Consider the following 14,521-nt stretch of genomic DNA (forward strand, 5'->3'; position numbering starts at 1 on the left):
ATAGTCTAAATTGCAGTATGTATTTGTGTCGGTGAGAGACCGTGGTGTTGGTCTTTCCAGCCTCGGCAACAATGCATTTTTCTCTGAACTGATGAACAGTGTTGTTGTTGGTTCAGCTTAAAGGCTCCTCTTTTGTTGATAATACATACATTTCTATAAGACGATCCCCTAGAGAAAACCCACTAATCTCTCCTGTGTGTCATACCTGTGTCAGTGCGATCGGGTTGCCCTTTGACACAGATTATGCTCAGCCCTTTGTGTTTGTTTCTCATTTAAAGTCAGTGACAGGTTTAAGGCCATAGATCTGTCATCACCTGCCAACGAGAGGAGGCACAGATAAAAGCAGGCTGTTAAAGTGCATACCTGAAGGTAGTACCGACTTATATTTAGGGCTGGATGGTTTTGGCTGAATGCAAATTTGTTGCCAGTAAAGGAACTAGAGGATTGAATTATTCTTTACATCCACGAGCCTTAACATTTGAGAGAAAATCATGAGAAAACTGGATTCAAACCTGGATTCAATCAAGATTTGCATAGTCGACTAGGAAGATAGCTTGTTTTGGCTAAGGATGTCAAGGTTAACCGGTTCTATGAATACCACAATTATAAAAGGACACGGTAGGATAACTGACAGAATTTTAGAAGCAATGGTTTATCTCTTGCATGTGAGGCACGAGCCGCCGCGTGACGCAAACGCTCACCGGTAAATGAGCAAGGCAGATTGGCTGATGGACGCCCTACATGTAAATCCTGTCCTTGGAAAGCTGCAGCAAAAGGCACCAATACGTAGAATATGAAATATCTTTGAGATTTCAATTTTTCACTCTTGTTTATGTTTATGTGTCCCTCTCCAGGTCGGTGGGGAGTCCTTACCTCAAGTGGAGGAGTTCAAGTATCTCGGGGTCTTGTTCACGAGTGAGGGACGGATGGAGCGTGAGATCGACAGACGGATCGGTGCAGCGTCAGCAGTGATGCGGTCGCTGTATCGGTCTGTCGTGGTGAAGAGGGAGCTGAGTCGGAGGGCAAAGCTCTCGATTTACCGATCGATCTACGTTCCCACCCTCACCTATGGTCATGAGATTTGGGTAATGACCGAAAGGACAAGATCGCGAATACAAGCGGCCGAAATGAGTTTCCTTCGCAGGGTGGCTGGGCGCACCCTCCGAGATCGGGTGAGGAGCTCAGCTACCCGGGAGGAGCTCGGAGTAGAGTCGCTGCTCCTCCACGTCGAAAGGAGCCAGCTGAGGTGGCTCGGGCATCTGTTTCGGATGCCTCCTGGTCGCCTCCCGCGGGAGGTGTTCCAGGCATGTCCTAGTGGGACAAGGCCTCGTGGAAGACCCAGGACACGGTGGTGGGACTATGTCTCCGAGCTGGCCTGGTGTCGCCTCGGGGTCCCCCCAGAACAGCTGGAGGAAGTGTGTGTGGATCGGGAAGTTTGGGCATCTCTGCTGAGACTGCTGCCCCCGCGACCCGGCCCCGGATAAAGCGGAAGAAAATGGATGGATGGATGGATGGATGTTTATGTTTTCTGGTGGATTATAAGCATATTTAGCACACACTAAAAAGTCTAGTCTAACTCGGGTCCTAGTGAATGTTTGGTCTCATTCGCACATTAGAAAATAAGCATATTGTGTCTATATACAACGTTAATCCTCTCCATATCTCAGTGTTTTGATTTGGTAGAAAATTCATCCATAATTTGGCATTTGTTCAAGAGTAGTTCTCTTTCCTCTTTGTTATCGCCCTGTTCTGCTTCCTGTGTCTGTCCAATTTACTTTTGAGTATTGAAATTTCTCCTTTTCCTTTTTGATTAAATATATATTGGCCAGTCGATATATCGGGTCGATGTTTGGGTATTTTACAATATTGGCTATTGGCCGATATCATTGCCAATTAGTAGTGATGGCCATTAAACTCAGCGCTCCGGAGCTTGTATCGCTCTTCCTGAAGCAGATGCGTCGGAGCCTCTTTCAGTAACACCTGGTCACGTGACTGTCTCGAAAACTGCTTCATTCTGTGAGTTGCAGCTCAGAGCGTCTCACTGAGCTGCCTTTAGCAGCGAGGCACTAAATAACGGCTGTTTCCTCGTCCATATAGTGATCATTAGTAATCATTAGTCAGATAAATAAATGTGCTGTATTTCCCCCATTTCCCATTAGATAAAGTGGCTGTGAGCCTGAATACATTTTGTAATTTCCTATTCTTTACAGCTGGAGCTGATCAGGCGAGGGAAGCGTAAGGAGCATCTACTGCAAATAGTGGCAAAATTAGCTCTGACTGAATGAAGTAAAAAGATCGCACATTGATGTCCTGCCTTTAGCAGCAGAGCCGCAGGTGACTGAGGCACCGCCCACTGGAGCTCCGTGAAGCACAGACCCACGTTACAAAGAAAATGACTCAAATTTATCAGCCTGATTGATTTGATCATTCAAACATCAATATCAGGCTGCCAATAATAAAACTTCCACACGTCTGTTTGAAACTTCCCTTCCACATAATTGTGTTGGTGCTTCAGTCGTGTTCATGGGAAGTCGTGATAATAAAGTTTGTCCACAAGAAGTCAGTGTTCAAACAGAATGAAACAGCTCAGAGACTTCAAAGCAAGACACTTTTTTGCAGGAAAGCCTCAAAGTGTTACAAGGCTTCACTCGCCCATCACTACCGATTAGGGCTGAACGATATTCATGCCAGATATCGCATTATACACAGGATAATGGAGAAGACATTTGGAAATATCAGCGGTGCAAAACAGCATCGGACAAGAATAACCCACAAAAATCAGCGCTGGCCTGAGAAAAACCCACATCGGTCGACGGCTAATAAACAGCATTAGATGTGACTTGCTGCTACCTGTATAAATCTTCAAAACCTGTTGCTCATTCACAGGCCGGGCCCATTATTATGCACAGATGTTCAACATCTCCACAGTCACAAGGCGATCTCTGCCAAACCCGGGTTTAGCCCATACAAGTAACTGCAAGTCAAGTTTAATTCTATAAAATGACAGTTTAATGTCAATGTTTTTAATGATACCGTCAATCATTCATCATTTCTTAAGTTTTGTTTCCAGTATTCCGGTAAACAGAGCAATTATGGAAGATTTAGACACATTGGATACATTGTAGAGCAGGGGTGCCCAAAGTGGGGCCCGTGGGCCAAATTTGGCCCGCCTAAATAATTCTGTTGGCCCACCAGAGAGTGACCTACTTTTGCGCTGTGTGTGGTTAAAACACTCTTCCATTCATTCTCAATGGTAAATATGGATGCAGTACACCTTTTGACCACCAGCGTCAAATTGGGGGGCGCTGTTTCACTCCTTTCGCAAAGCTAAGGAAACACTGTTGTGTTGTCTTGGTATTTATCAATTACAGAGCGTTGTAGCGGCAACTTTCACAGTTTTCCAACTTTTATTGCAAAGGTTGTTGACATCGACAACAGTATGTGTGAAAAATTGACTTATAAAAGAATTGATGCTGAACTGACACTTTCCAAATAATTTAATGTGGCATTTTCTTGGAGTTAATGAATGAGGTAAAGTTACTGTAGGTGCTGTAGATACAGGTGGTTTTTTTGCACTAAATTGCTGCAATTGTTTTGTTTTACTAAAATTAGGCTTTTGCCATAGTTTTCATTTGTTTTAATATAGGATGTTGGTTGCATAGATAAAAACAAATGTAGGCTATATAAAAAATAAAAAATAAATTAAAAAAAAGTAACTTTATAATTTGCAGTTATATGTGTTTTTCGTGCTTGACATCGCTGCGACTCACAGGCACTTTTTGATTTTGGCCCACTCGGAGACAAAAAGTTATGGCACCCCTGTTGTAGAGTTTTTTTTAAGCAAAGATTTGACCTAATTAAACGTAGTGCCAGTTGGGCTCATATTTAATACTCTGGTTCCACCTGCTCGACAGCTCCAGGCAGGAGATTATCGCGTCGCTGTGAAGAGCCCGCACTTCATTCTGAGCCGCTATACTGTCCATACAATACATAAGACTGGCCCGTGTCTGCGATGTTAGGTAATATTACCGCCCCGCGCCGCTCAAACACTCTTTGTCTGTGCAGATGTGGAGAACAGAAGTCCATTTGTGTGCGTGAGCGGGTCATGACGCGCTCAGCCCACTGTCTGAAATAGCTCACAGTAAACAGCACATCATGTCCCGAACCGTCCGAGACAGAGCTGCGAGAATAAACGCAATCAGGTTTAAGTCACAGCGGCTGCGATTTGATGGAACGGCGTCCTCGGGAAACAGCTCCATGTGGTTTTTGTTATGTGAGAAACCTGCTTGCACTGGAGTTAAAAGCTTTACTCAGCCTATTCTCAAATGTTTTTGCAGGGCCGGCCCATGGTCTGTTCACGATTTAGAATATGATGATGTCATAATGTCAGGTGGAGCAGGGGCCAATGCAACTCTATGGGAGGAATACAGTTTTTTGTAAGAAATCTCCAACAAATGATTTTCCTCTTCAGGATTTGACAGTGATTGGATTCACAAACCTGACATATTATTGTTATGTCTGAAAGTCCTTCCTATTGGCCAACATCACGCTCATGTTTTTGAACATTGTCACTAGGGATGCAGCACTTTTTAGCAACATTAGCCTGTATCTTGTAAACACTGCAGACTCCACGCTGCAGCACTAACATTTAGCTCTGGTTAAATCCAGCACAGACTCTGATTTAAGGAGTGACGTCTGTAATAAAGTCAGCTCTATGTGGAATATTGTCTTTCCACTGAAGAATTCTCCAGTTTGTTGCTATTTTCTCTCCTCACCTGAGAGGTAGGAGCGACCGGCCACACATCTCCCACTTATCACATGGCACCAGCCCCTTATGGCTCCTCCTGCAGGTGGTGGGTCCACAGAAGGACGGCCTCATGGCTCTAACCGGGCCTGTTGTTCTCTCATAAGGGGCTTCTGAACCGCTCTTTGTCTGACCCGTCACCTATGACCTGTTTGCCGTGGGAGACCCTACCTGGGGCACGAAGCCTCCAGAGCTCCCAGGATCATTCGGGCGCTCAAACCCCTTCACCGCGTTAAGGTGGCGGTTCCAGGAGAGGATGAATGAGATATTAACCAAAAACGAAGACAAAAAAATCTGCAATTCGCCAGTTACCACAGTTACCATTATAGTATTTTTAGTCTCAGTGTTAAACTATAGGCTCTTTAGAAAGTTGTGATGTCACGTGAACGCAACCTATTAAGAAACTCGGCCTTGCATCATGAGAACTTGACAAATGTACGTCCGCTGTGATAATCTGGCAATTTAACTTGCAGAAGCCAGTCCCGGCTGCTTTTATCACTGTGCAGGTACGGCTCAACCTGGCAAGAGCGAGACTGATATGACAGCGCCAATAACATTAGCTCTGATCTCAATCTGGCATCGCTCCGGCTTCAAATCACTCGGGGAAATGACACACTTTCGGAGCAGCTTTTTTTTGCATATGATGAGATCAAGCAAGCAAATTAACTGCAGATTAACTGCAATACATCGCAAAATAGCCTTCCTCTTATCAGTGATGCTGAAATAGTTTCTCATATTGTGCTTCTTGTGCTTTCCTTCAGCGTTCTTGTGTTACGTCGTCAGCGCGTTGGGGATCACCGCCGGAGCGCATCGTCTCTGGAGCCACAGGTCGTACAAGGCTTCACTGCCTCTGAGGATCTTCCTGGGCGTCGCCAACTCCATGGCCTTTCAGGTACTGACTATTACATAACTGAAAGGTGTTGTGTTATGCATTGTTCAGGTTTAGAAGGTTTAAAAGATACCCTGCAGGAAAGACCGTTGACATCGATATCTGTGTTGGCCTGTAGTGTCTCGTCTTAATAAATGAACCATCCACCATCTCCCTCTGTCTTCCCCCCTCAGAACGACATATTCGAATGGGCGAGGGACCACAGAGTGCATCACAAATACTCGGAGTCCGACGCCGACCCGCACAACGCCAAACGGGGGTTCTTCTTCTCGCACATCGGCTGGCTCCTGGTCCGTAAGCACCCGGACGTCATCGAGAAGGGCCGCAAGCTGGAGCTGAAAGACCTCATGGCAGACAAAGTCGTCATGTTTCAGAGGAAGTACGTACCCTGGAAAAGAATGACCCGTGGGCTCACATCTTTTCTTCGTTTACATCGCACTGCCTCATGATCTTCCATCAGCGTTATAGGTTTTTATAAGGTCTGAGAGGTCAAACTAAAACTTGAGAGATGTAAAGTTGTGGCGCGGATCTGCATTCGGCAATGCAATCCAAACAAAACACATGTTCACCCTAGAGGTCGACGATATGGGTTTTTCTAAAGCTGATGCCGATATGCTTGGCCGATTTTTCCAAATGTCTGGTCTATAATCCTCTAAAACATACTTTAGGTCAGGGGTCCCCAAATCTTTCAGGCTGCGACCCCAAAACTAACAAACCAACAACTCTGGACCCCCCCACTGTAAATTTTAATTCGTATTTACGATACATTTAGGCCTACAACTTTTTAAATCCAGTGTAATATTGTTTGTATTGATAGTATGTTTTGTAATTCTTGATTTCTTTGAAAATATACTGCCTTCAATCAAAAATACATACAAAATTAAGACTAATTTGTAATCAATGAATATTGTCTTGAAAACATCTGGCGACCCTCACTTCAGTGTCTCACGACCACACTTTGGGAACCCCTGCTTTAGGTGATCCAATCATAGCTTCTGTCCCAGCTTTGATATGTTGCTGTTAACATTAGCATACGGTTGCTAGCCGCTGCATTTTGCCCGGCGACCAAAAATACAATTACGGAGGTTAAAACTAACTCAGCTAAAAATGACCTGCAGCATGTCCATATTGACTGAGGTTTAGTGAAATTTGTTTTAACCCTTTAATAGTTTGCTCAACTGTTTGGTAGAGCACACTTTATTGAATCATGTGTTGTTTCTAATTCTGCATATCTCTACCATTCTCTACCAAGTGTGTAATACTCAAAATATCCAGTTTAGATATGGGTTGGACTAGTTTGGACTGGTTTTTGCTGGTTTGGATTGGTTTAGACCTGGCTTGGATTGGTTTGGACTGGTTTAGATGAAATTTGGACTGGTTTAGATCAGGTTTGGACTGGTTTAGACTGGTTTAGATCAAGTTCGGACTGGATTAGATCAAGTTTGGACTGGTTTAGATGAAATTTGGACTGGTTTAGATCAAGTTTGGACTGGTTTAGATCAAGTTTGGACTGGTTTAGATCAAGTTTGGACTTGTTTAGATCAAGGTTGGACTGGTTTAGACTGGTTTATATGAAATTTGGACTGGTTTAGATCAAGTTTAGACCAGTTTATGCTTCTTTTGACAACTTTTTGACTGGTTTAGACCAGGTAACAACTTGTTTATACTGTTTTAGATCTATTAAGATCAGGTTTGGACCGGTTTGAAAATGGTTAGAAAATCCTTTTTTTCTTTTTTTTTTTTATGGTACTTAACATTAAAAAGCCATGACTTCGCTCTTTCCAATGCAAAAAACGGAAAGTCTCTATCACTTTCAGTCCTAGAGATATTGGCTTTTTTCTGCCAATAATGTAAAATCCCCAAATATCGGCCCGATATATCGACCTCTAGTTCACCCCCACAACCCCCTCGCCCCATCCCAGTCGCCCTTGCCCATGGGAGTAAGTCAAGCCCACTTTCAGCACACTTAATGCACCAGATCTGGAGCTGTAAGATCTCACGGTGAAACGCTAGCTTGGATTCGGGCCCACAGTCTTTGTAACTTACCAAAGTGACAAGTCGTACAACATGTTTTAAGCCTGAACGTGGCCCAGCGCCAAAGAAAACCGTCAGTTTCTGCTTTGTCTCAATGCTGCTCACTTTCATGCACCGCCCAGGTCTAAACCAAACCAGGTCTCGTACCATTCTGACCATTTAACCGTGTTATATCACAAACTTCACTTCTGTCAAGTTTTAATAATCCTGTTTACTGTCTCCTCTTCAGCAACAAAAAACTTTCTGCATCTTATCTTATTTTGTTGCGTTACCGCGGCTCATGCTCGACTGGTTCACACGTATTTGATACGGTTTTCTTGCAAACTGAGAGTCACTTTGTATACAATTTTGCGTAGCGTTTGTGTCCGGGGCGGTGCACTCACAAGGTCTGCCGTTCACAGGGTTCACTCAACAACTTCTGTAACGTGCGTCAGATTTACCGGTAAACGGAGCATAACACAGCACTGGATAAACATTTGGAAACGCTTTTTTATGTATTGGTCTTTTTAGATTATTTACATTGTAGATTCTCACTGGAGAACACGCATGGACTTAGATTTTAAACATTAAAGGTGCAACAGATTCTTCAAAATAGACGTCTTTTTCTTTAAAGCTGCATTATGCAACTTTATATGGGGAGAAAAGTTAACATTAACGCGTATTTGACCTTTCTGTAACTCAGCGGCTCTATGGGTGGTTAACATGGCGTCTTTACTCTGCTCTTTACTTTCCCTCGAGTGCGCTCCAGGACTAATTGTTTTTAAGAGTTTCACTGCTGTTGACCCTTTCACGAGTAAAACTACTAAACAATTGATCCTGGAGGGCGCCAAGCTGACCACCCATAACCACCGGGTCACTGAAAGGTCAAATACACATTAATAATGCACCTTTAATTACCGCTTTGCACTTTTGACATTTTCTCAATGGTTTCACGATGTCGTCTCCAGAAATGGTTTTCACTGCACAGATTGTTAACCTTTTAAGCCCCACTTGAACCAAGCAAATTTCCTCCAGTTCAGTTTTACCCAAATCTGAAAGCTTCTCGACTGAAGCTATAGACCATTTGAAAGCAATTGTATTGTATAATGACTGATAAAGCCCACTTATCCAAGACCCACAAAACTCATCTTAGATTTTTCCTTTCATTATCTGGCTTTTTTGACACATTTTTGTTGCTTTTTCATCACTTATTTTGTCGTCTGTTTTGATGCAGCTTTTAAATTTGGATAAAGCCAAACTGTAGAATATGTGCTTGTGTCAGGCGATGGTTTAACCCAGTGGTGTCAAACATACGTCCATCAGGCCCGTGAGATGATTTAATCCGGCCCCTGCCATGTAGAACATAAATTCCAGAGTATGTGAGAAAAAAAGTGGGAGGAGTTATGAATTTTTAAAGAATAACCAGAATGCTCATTCCAGCCACCAGGGGGCAGCTTAAAGGGTCTATACAGAGTTTAAAAATGTTAAAATTAAGTATTTTCCTCCCCTACATGTTCCAATGTCCTAATATGTAAAATGAACTCAGACCTGCCTCTAAAATCCTGCACTGTCACTCAAAACGGTGTTAATTCGGGTCCAAAGTGCTGTCATGCACGAGCTCAACAGAGAAGATGCAGTTACACGTATGGCCTGAGGTGGCAGTAGTGAGTATAAAATGGCTAACTTGCATCTAGCCCCTTACATTTAAATAAAGGAAAGATTTTCACATGTGTAAAGCAGAGGACACTGATATAATAATAGATCAGGACATAAACAACACATTATAGCCATGTGGTAAATGGACAGTCTGCCCCAGGGCGGCTGTGGCGTCGATAACAGCTTACCACCACCGAGGCTTGTAAAGTGCAATACAAGTGTAAGCCGTTGTTATTAAACCTCTTAACTCCCACCTGAACGGATCCCATTTTCTCCAGTTTGGCTTTACCCTAATCAAAAAGCTTCTTGGGAAAAAAGCACCAAAACAAGTATGTAAACGCAACAAAAATGTGATAAAAACTCAACCAAAAAGTGACAAAAATTCAACAAAAAGTGACAAAAACTGAACCAAAAAGTGACAAAAACTGAACCAAAAAGTGACAAAAACTCAACCAAAAAGTGACAAAAATTCAACAAAAATGCGACAAAAACTCAACCAAAAAGTGACAAAAACTCAACCAAAAAGTGACAAAAACTCAACCAAAAAGTGACAAAAACGCGACAAAAATGTGACAAAAATTCAATAAAAATTCAACAAAAAGTGACAAAAACTCAACCAAAAAGTGACAAAAATTCAACAAAAATGCGACAAAAACTCAACCAAAAAGTGACAAAAACTCAACCAAAAAGTGACAAAAACGCGACAAAAATGTGACAAAAATTCAATAAAAATTCAACAAAAAGTGACAAAAACTCAACCAAAAAGTGACAAAAATTCAACCAAAAAGTGACAAAAATTCAACCAAAAAGTGACAAAAATTCAACAAAAATGTGACAAAAACTCAACAAAAAAATTACAAAAACTCAACAAAAATGTGACCAAAATTGAAAAAGATAAAAAATAAATAAAGAAAAAAGGTGACACAACACAGCAAAAAAAACAGTTTTGTGGGTCTTAGCTTTCAAATGAGGTGCTGCACAGGCCTCTATAATAGCCAAAAGAGGACAGAATGCATTTGGCTTAGGCGGGTGGTAAGAGGTTAATGAAGCTACAGTCAAGTTGGGGCTTTGACCAAATATTATTATTCATTTATTCGAAAAATGTTCTGTATTATATGTGGCCCGTGACCCGCCGTGGGAGCTGAATTTCGGCCCCTTTGATTTGTTTGTTGTTCAATAATGCATGATGTCGACTCCAGAAGCCTGAATAACACCGCTGTCTGTCACTCACCCAAATCTCTCTGTCCCGCAGGTATTACAAGCCGTCGGTGGTGCTCGCCTGCTTCCTCCTGCCCACCTTCGTGCCTTGGTATTTCTGGGGGGAGTCCCTGGCGGTGTCTTACTTCGTGCCGTCGCTCCTGCGCTACACGGTGGTCCTGAACGCCACGTGGCTCGTCAACAGCGCGGCGCACATGTGGGGCAACCGGCCCTACGACCACCACATCAACCCCCGGGAGAACAAGTTTGTGGCTCTCAGCGCATTAGGTGAGAAACGACACGGAGGACGACCCTGTTTTAGAGAAAGAACAAAGCTTTAAGGGATATTTCAGGATTTTTGACAGAGTTAGGCTAGTTATCCAGAGTGTTGTTGTGCTAGGCTAGTGCTAGGCTAGTGCATGTCTATGGTAACTAGTAGCCTGCATTAAAAACAGTCTGACCCAAGCACAGTGCACCTGAGGCAAATCACTTATAACACCAGACTAACCATATAAATGTCTGTGTTGACTGAATAACTTTTGAAATATAACCATTTTGCACTTAAGACAACTTATATTTGAGCAGCTTCCTGGTTGTAGCTGTGCAGCGGCAGACTGATCTGCTCAGTTACCGGATCTACAGTAGTAGTATGGGCTACTACTGTAGTGAAATTATTTAGACTGGCCCACATGCCAGTGGAGTTTAAGTTGGGTGTAGCTTTGTGTGTCAAAGGTTGTAGGATCGGTTCCAGCTCATGACACTTTCTCTTTTCACATGTGCCGCCCCGCAATTATTTATACGATTACCGGTAATCGATAAATCGCTTGGCTGTAAATGGTGTATGAAATTATTATTATTATTTATTTCTTTTAATCACATAAAGCAAAAGTGGTGCCACTTGAGGACGTGTTGATGGAGTAAACTTTGTGGCTTTGTGCTAATTCTGCTTCTGATTGGATGAGACACAGACAGATATTTATGAAGTTTACAATGTAAGTTAAGAGGTTAAAGAGGCTAAGAGGTTAAATAAAAGCAAAATAAGCATATGCTCCCAAACCCGCCTTTGTGTTCTAAAAATAGAACTACTTGCAAGCGTAACTGCTCCGTCCACCTTAAAGAAAGCATTCTTGTGCGACCTTAAAAAAAACTTTCCCCATTGTTTTCACAAACGCTGCCCGTCAGCAACAGCAAACTGTCTGTACTAAAATAAATCGATATCGTTAGCTCTGATCTGTCGTCTCTTTTGGCTCAGCGCCGCGCTCGCTCATCAGCCTGTTTTCACTGAATGAGCCAAAGTATTCACGCAACTGTGGTCTCTTTATGAGGAAACGGAAAATGTATGTATGTATGTATTCACAAACTATGACGCTCAAAACCTCCATCCAACCCGCTCCTCACCTCGTGCAGCACTGAAAGTAGGGAAGCACCAACACCACTTTTCTAAAACCGATACGACCAAAAAAATACCAAATACTGATACGAGTACAAGGCATTTTCTTTCACAGACTTTTTGAAGTGAATAGACGGTTTATAGACTTTTTCACAGCAGATTGGTTAGGAATTAGTTTATTTACTCATTTACATTTCCTTGAGTAAAGTAGGCGACACTTTTAAGAGAAATTATATCAGAATTGAACAGATGCCCTTTTATTTTTTTTTATTTTCATTCAATATAATTTTTTATTTTTATTGCACTGTCCGTCATAGACAGAACAGCTCATGTCCAAAAGCTCCTCAATGCTTGTGCTTTATTCATTTATGTATCTTTATTTAACAATAGTATTGAGATGTTACTTATTACTGCAGCTAAATTGTCTCTTTTGGCCTTTACTTCAGCTCCGTGTGGATTTTCTGTGTGTTTGTAGCAACTTATCCAGTAGCTACAGAATTTTGATTGTTTTGCTTTATTTGGGATTTTCAGAGTACTTTTTAGTTTTTCAGATGAACAAGCCCCTGGGCATAAAACGGCTTAAGAATCGCCAGAACTGTTAGCAGTGAGTTAGCAGCTCGTTAGCAACATTAGCAACTTTAGCCTGTATGTTGTAAACACTGCAGACGCTGCAGCACTAACAACATTTAGCTCTGGTTAAAACCAGCTCAGACTCTGATTTAGGGAGTGTCGTCTGTAGTAAAGTCAGATCTATGTGAAATATTGTATTTCCACTAAAGAATTCTCCAGTTTGTTGCTATTTTCTACTCACTGGAGCTGTGTCCCATAGGATCGCCGGCCACACGGTTATCAGTCTCTGGTATCGGGACCTAATGAGTACAAGCATGTGGTATCGGTCCGATACCCGATACTGGTATCGGTGCATCCCTAGCTGAAAGCAAATCATCGCCGCGCTCGCAAAATACAAAACGTAAAGTCACAATCACAATGGAAGAGAGTGAAGGTGCAGAGTGAGGAGAGCAGAGAAAGTCGGGCGTTGGGAAGCACAAAAGCTGGTGTCCTATTTACAGTTGTTAAAATATAATGAGTTTTTTAGATTAGTGAATCAATGCAAACAGCTAAAATACTACATCTAACATGCAATAGAATGCTGGAAGTGGCATGTGATATGTTTTAATTCCCTTCTTCCCTGTTAAAGCAGTACTAAGTAACGTGTTTACCTTAATAAATCCTTTCCGTACAAGTGTTTATGGGATGATTGGAGGGTCTTTCATCCCCCCCTTGTGTCTCTGCCCAGAAAACCATGTTTGCAACTTGACTGCCACCGGGCCGGAGTCACCAATACACACTAATAGAATCATGAAGAAGAAGCTAACAGGCTAACGGGCAAAGCTAACTGCGGGCTAGCGTCACTTTAGACAGTATTTACAGCCAAGTTTGAGTGAAAAAAATTATTAGTATTCACTCTCCAAGACAATTAATAAGTTAAAAAATCGCAACTTGCAACGACACCTGCAGTTGCGCTTATGGCCTCTAGGGGCAAGAGTTACTTTTTTTTTGGATGTGCTCCTAAATTTCAGAATTAGGAGCACAAGCGCTACCCAGAAAAAAACTTATTTTAAGAAAGAAATAGAGTAGAAGAAGAGTATTTCAGCTGTGGACTTAAAGAGGATCAACAATGTTACAGCGGTGGAAGAAAGAAGGATGTTTTTGTTCTGTGGTCATGTTTGGTTTGAGAGTGGAGTCCATTATGCTGCATTATTCCTGACATTACGGTAACTATAATCCCCTTGTGTTTCCAGGCGAGGGTTTCCACAACTACCACCACACGTTTCCGTTCGACTACGCCACCAGCGAGTTCGGCTGCAGGGTCAACCTCACCACGGCCTTCATCAACCTCATGTGCGGGCTGGGCCTGGCCTCCGACCCCAAGCAAGTGTCCCGGGACCTCATCCGCGCCCGGGTACAGCGCACCGGCGACGGCTCGCACCGTGGCTGAAAAAGACTGGTCCCCCGCAGCGGCCAAGGGCGTTGGAAAGGGCGTTAACAATGAAAAATTAAAATAAGCGTCATGTTCTTTTAACCGCGATACATTTTTCATACTCTGGTGCGGGCAAAAAAAAAAATCGTCAGCTCCGCCGGGGTTCTTTTTGACCACATTTTTGCTTGTTTTTTGTGGTTTCCGTAGCCGTAACTTAAGAAATTGTTCAAAAGGCAATGGTTTTTGCAAAGTCCTTGGTGGTTTTTGCTGTCGTGATTTAAGAAACAGAAACTCGGGACCAAGGACTTGCGGTAACTGTACGATAATGGCCAAGACCAAGTTTTAGACGTTGGAGTAATAGTTTTATTTTCACTTTACGCCATCCGCTGTTTCGCTATTTTCGGTGTGCATTTTTCTTTCACGCAGAAGTCAAAAGTCATGTAGCCAACAATTTTTTCTGTATTAAGTATTATACTCGACTAATATTCGATTTTAAGACGTCATTGGAGGCGGAAAAGGCGGAGATTCAGAGGAGGGAGCAGGTTTTTGGGACTGATCCGAGACTGTTGCCTTCAGGGACCCCCTTCAAAC

General features: G+C 42.7%; 1 protein-coding gene across 1 annotated transcript in view; it reads left to right on the top strand.

Moving 5' to 3' along the window:
- The window catches only part of scd (stearoyl-CoA desaturase (delta-9-desaturase)), a 30,645-nt gene extending 16,428 nt beyond the window's left edge, over positions 1–14,217 (top strand). The window contains exons 2-5 of the mRNA XM_079577265.1: positions 5,566–5,696; positions 5,867–6,072; positions 10,615–10,847; positions 13,752–14,217. Coding sequence (XP_079433391.1) covers positions 5,566–5,696; positions 5,867–6,072; positions 10,615–10,847; positions 13,752–13,948 — 767 coding nt within the window. The 3' untranslated portion in view covers positions 13,949–14,217. The remainder of the gene's footprint in view (positions 1–5,565; positions 5,697–5,866; positions 6,073–10,614; positions 10,848–13,751) is intronic.
- Positions 14,218–14,521: the final 304 nt, after the last annotated feature.

The sequence above is a fragment of the Gobius niger genome, assembly GCF_951799975.1.
Source record: "Gobius niger genome assembly, chromosome: 19".
NCBI lineage: Eukaryota > Metazoa > Chordata > Actinopteri > Gobiiformes > Gobiidae > Gobius > Gobius niger.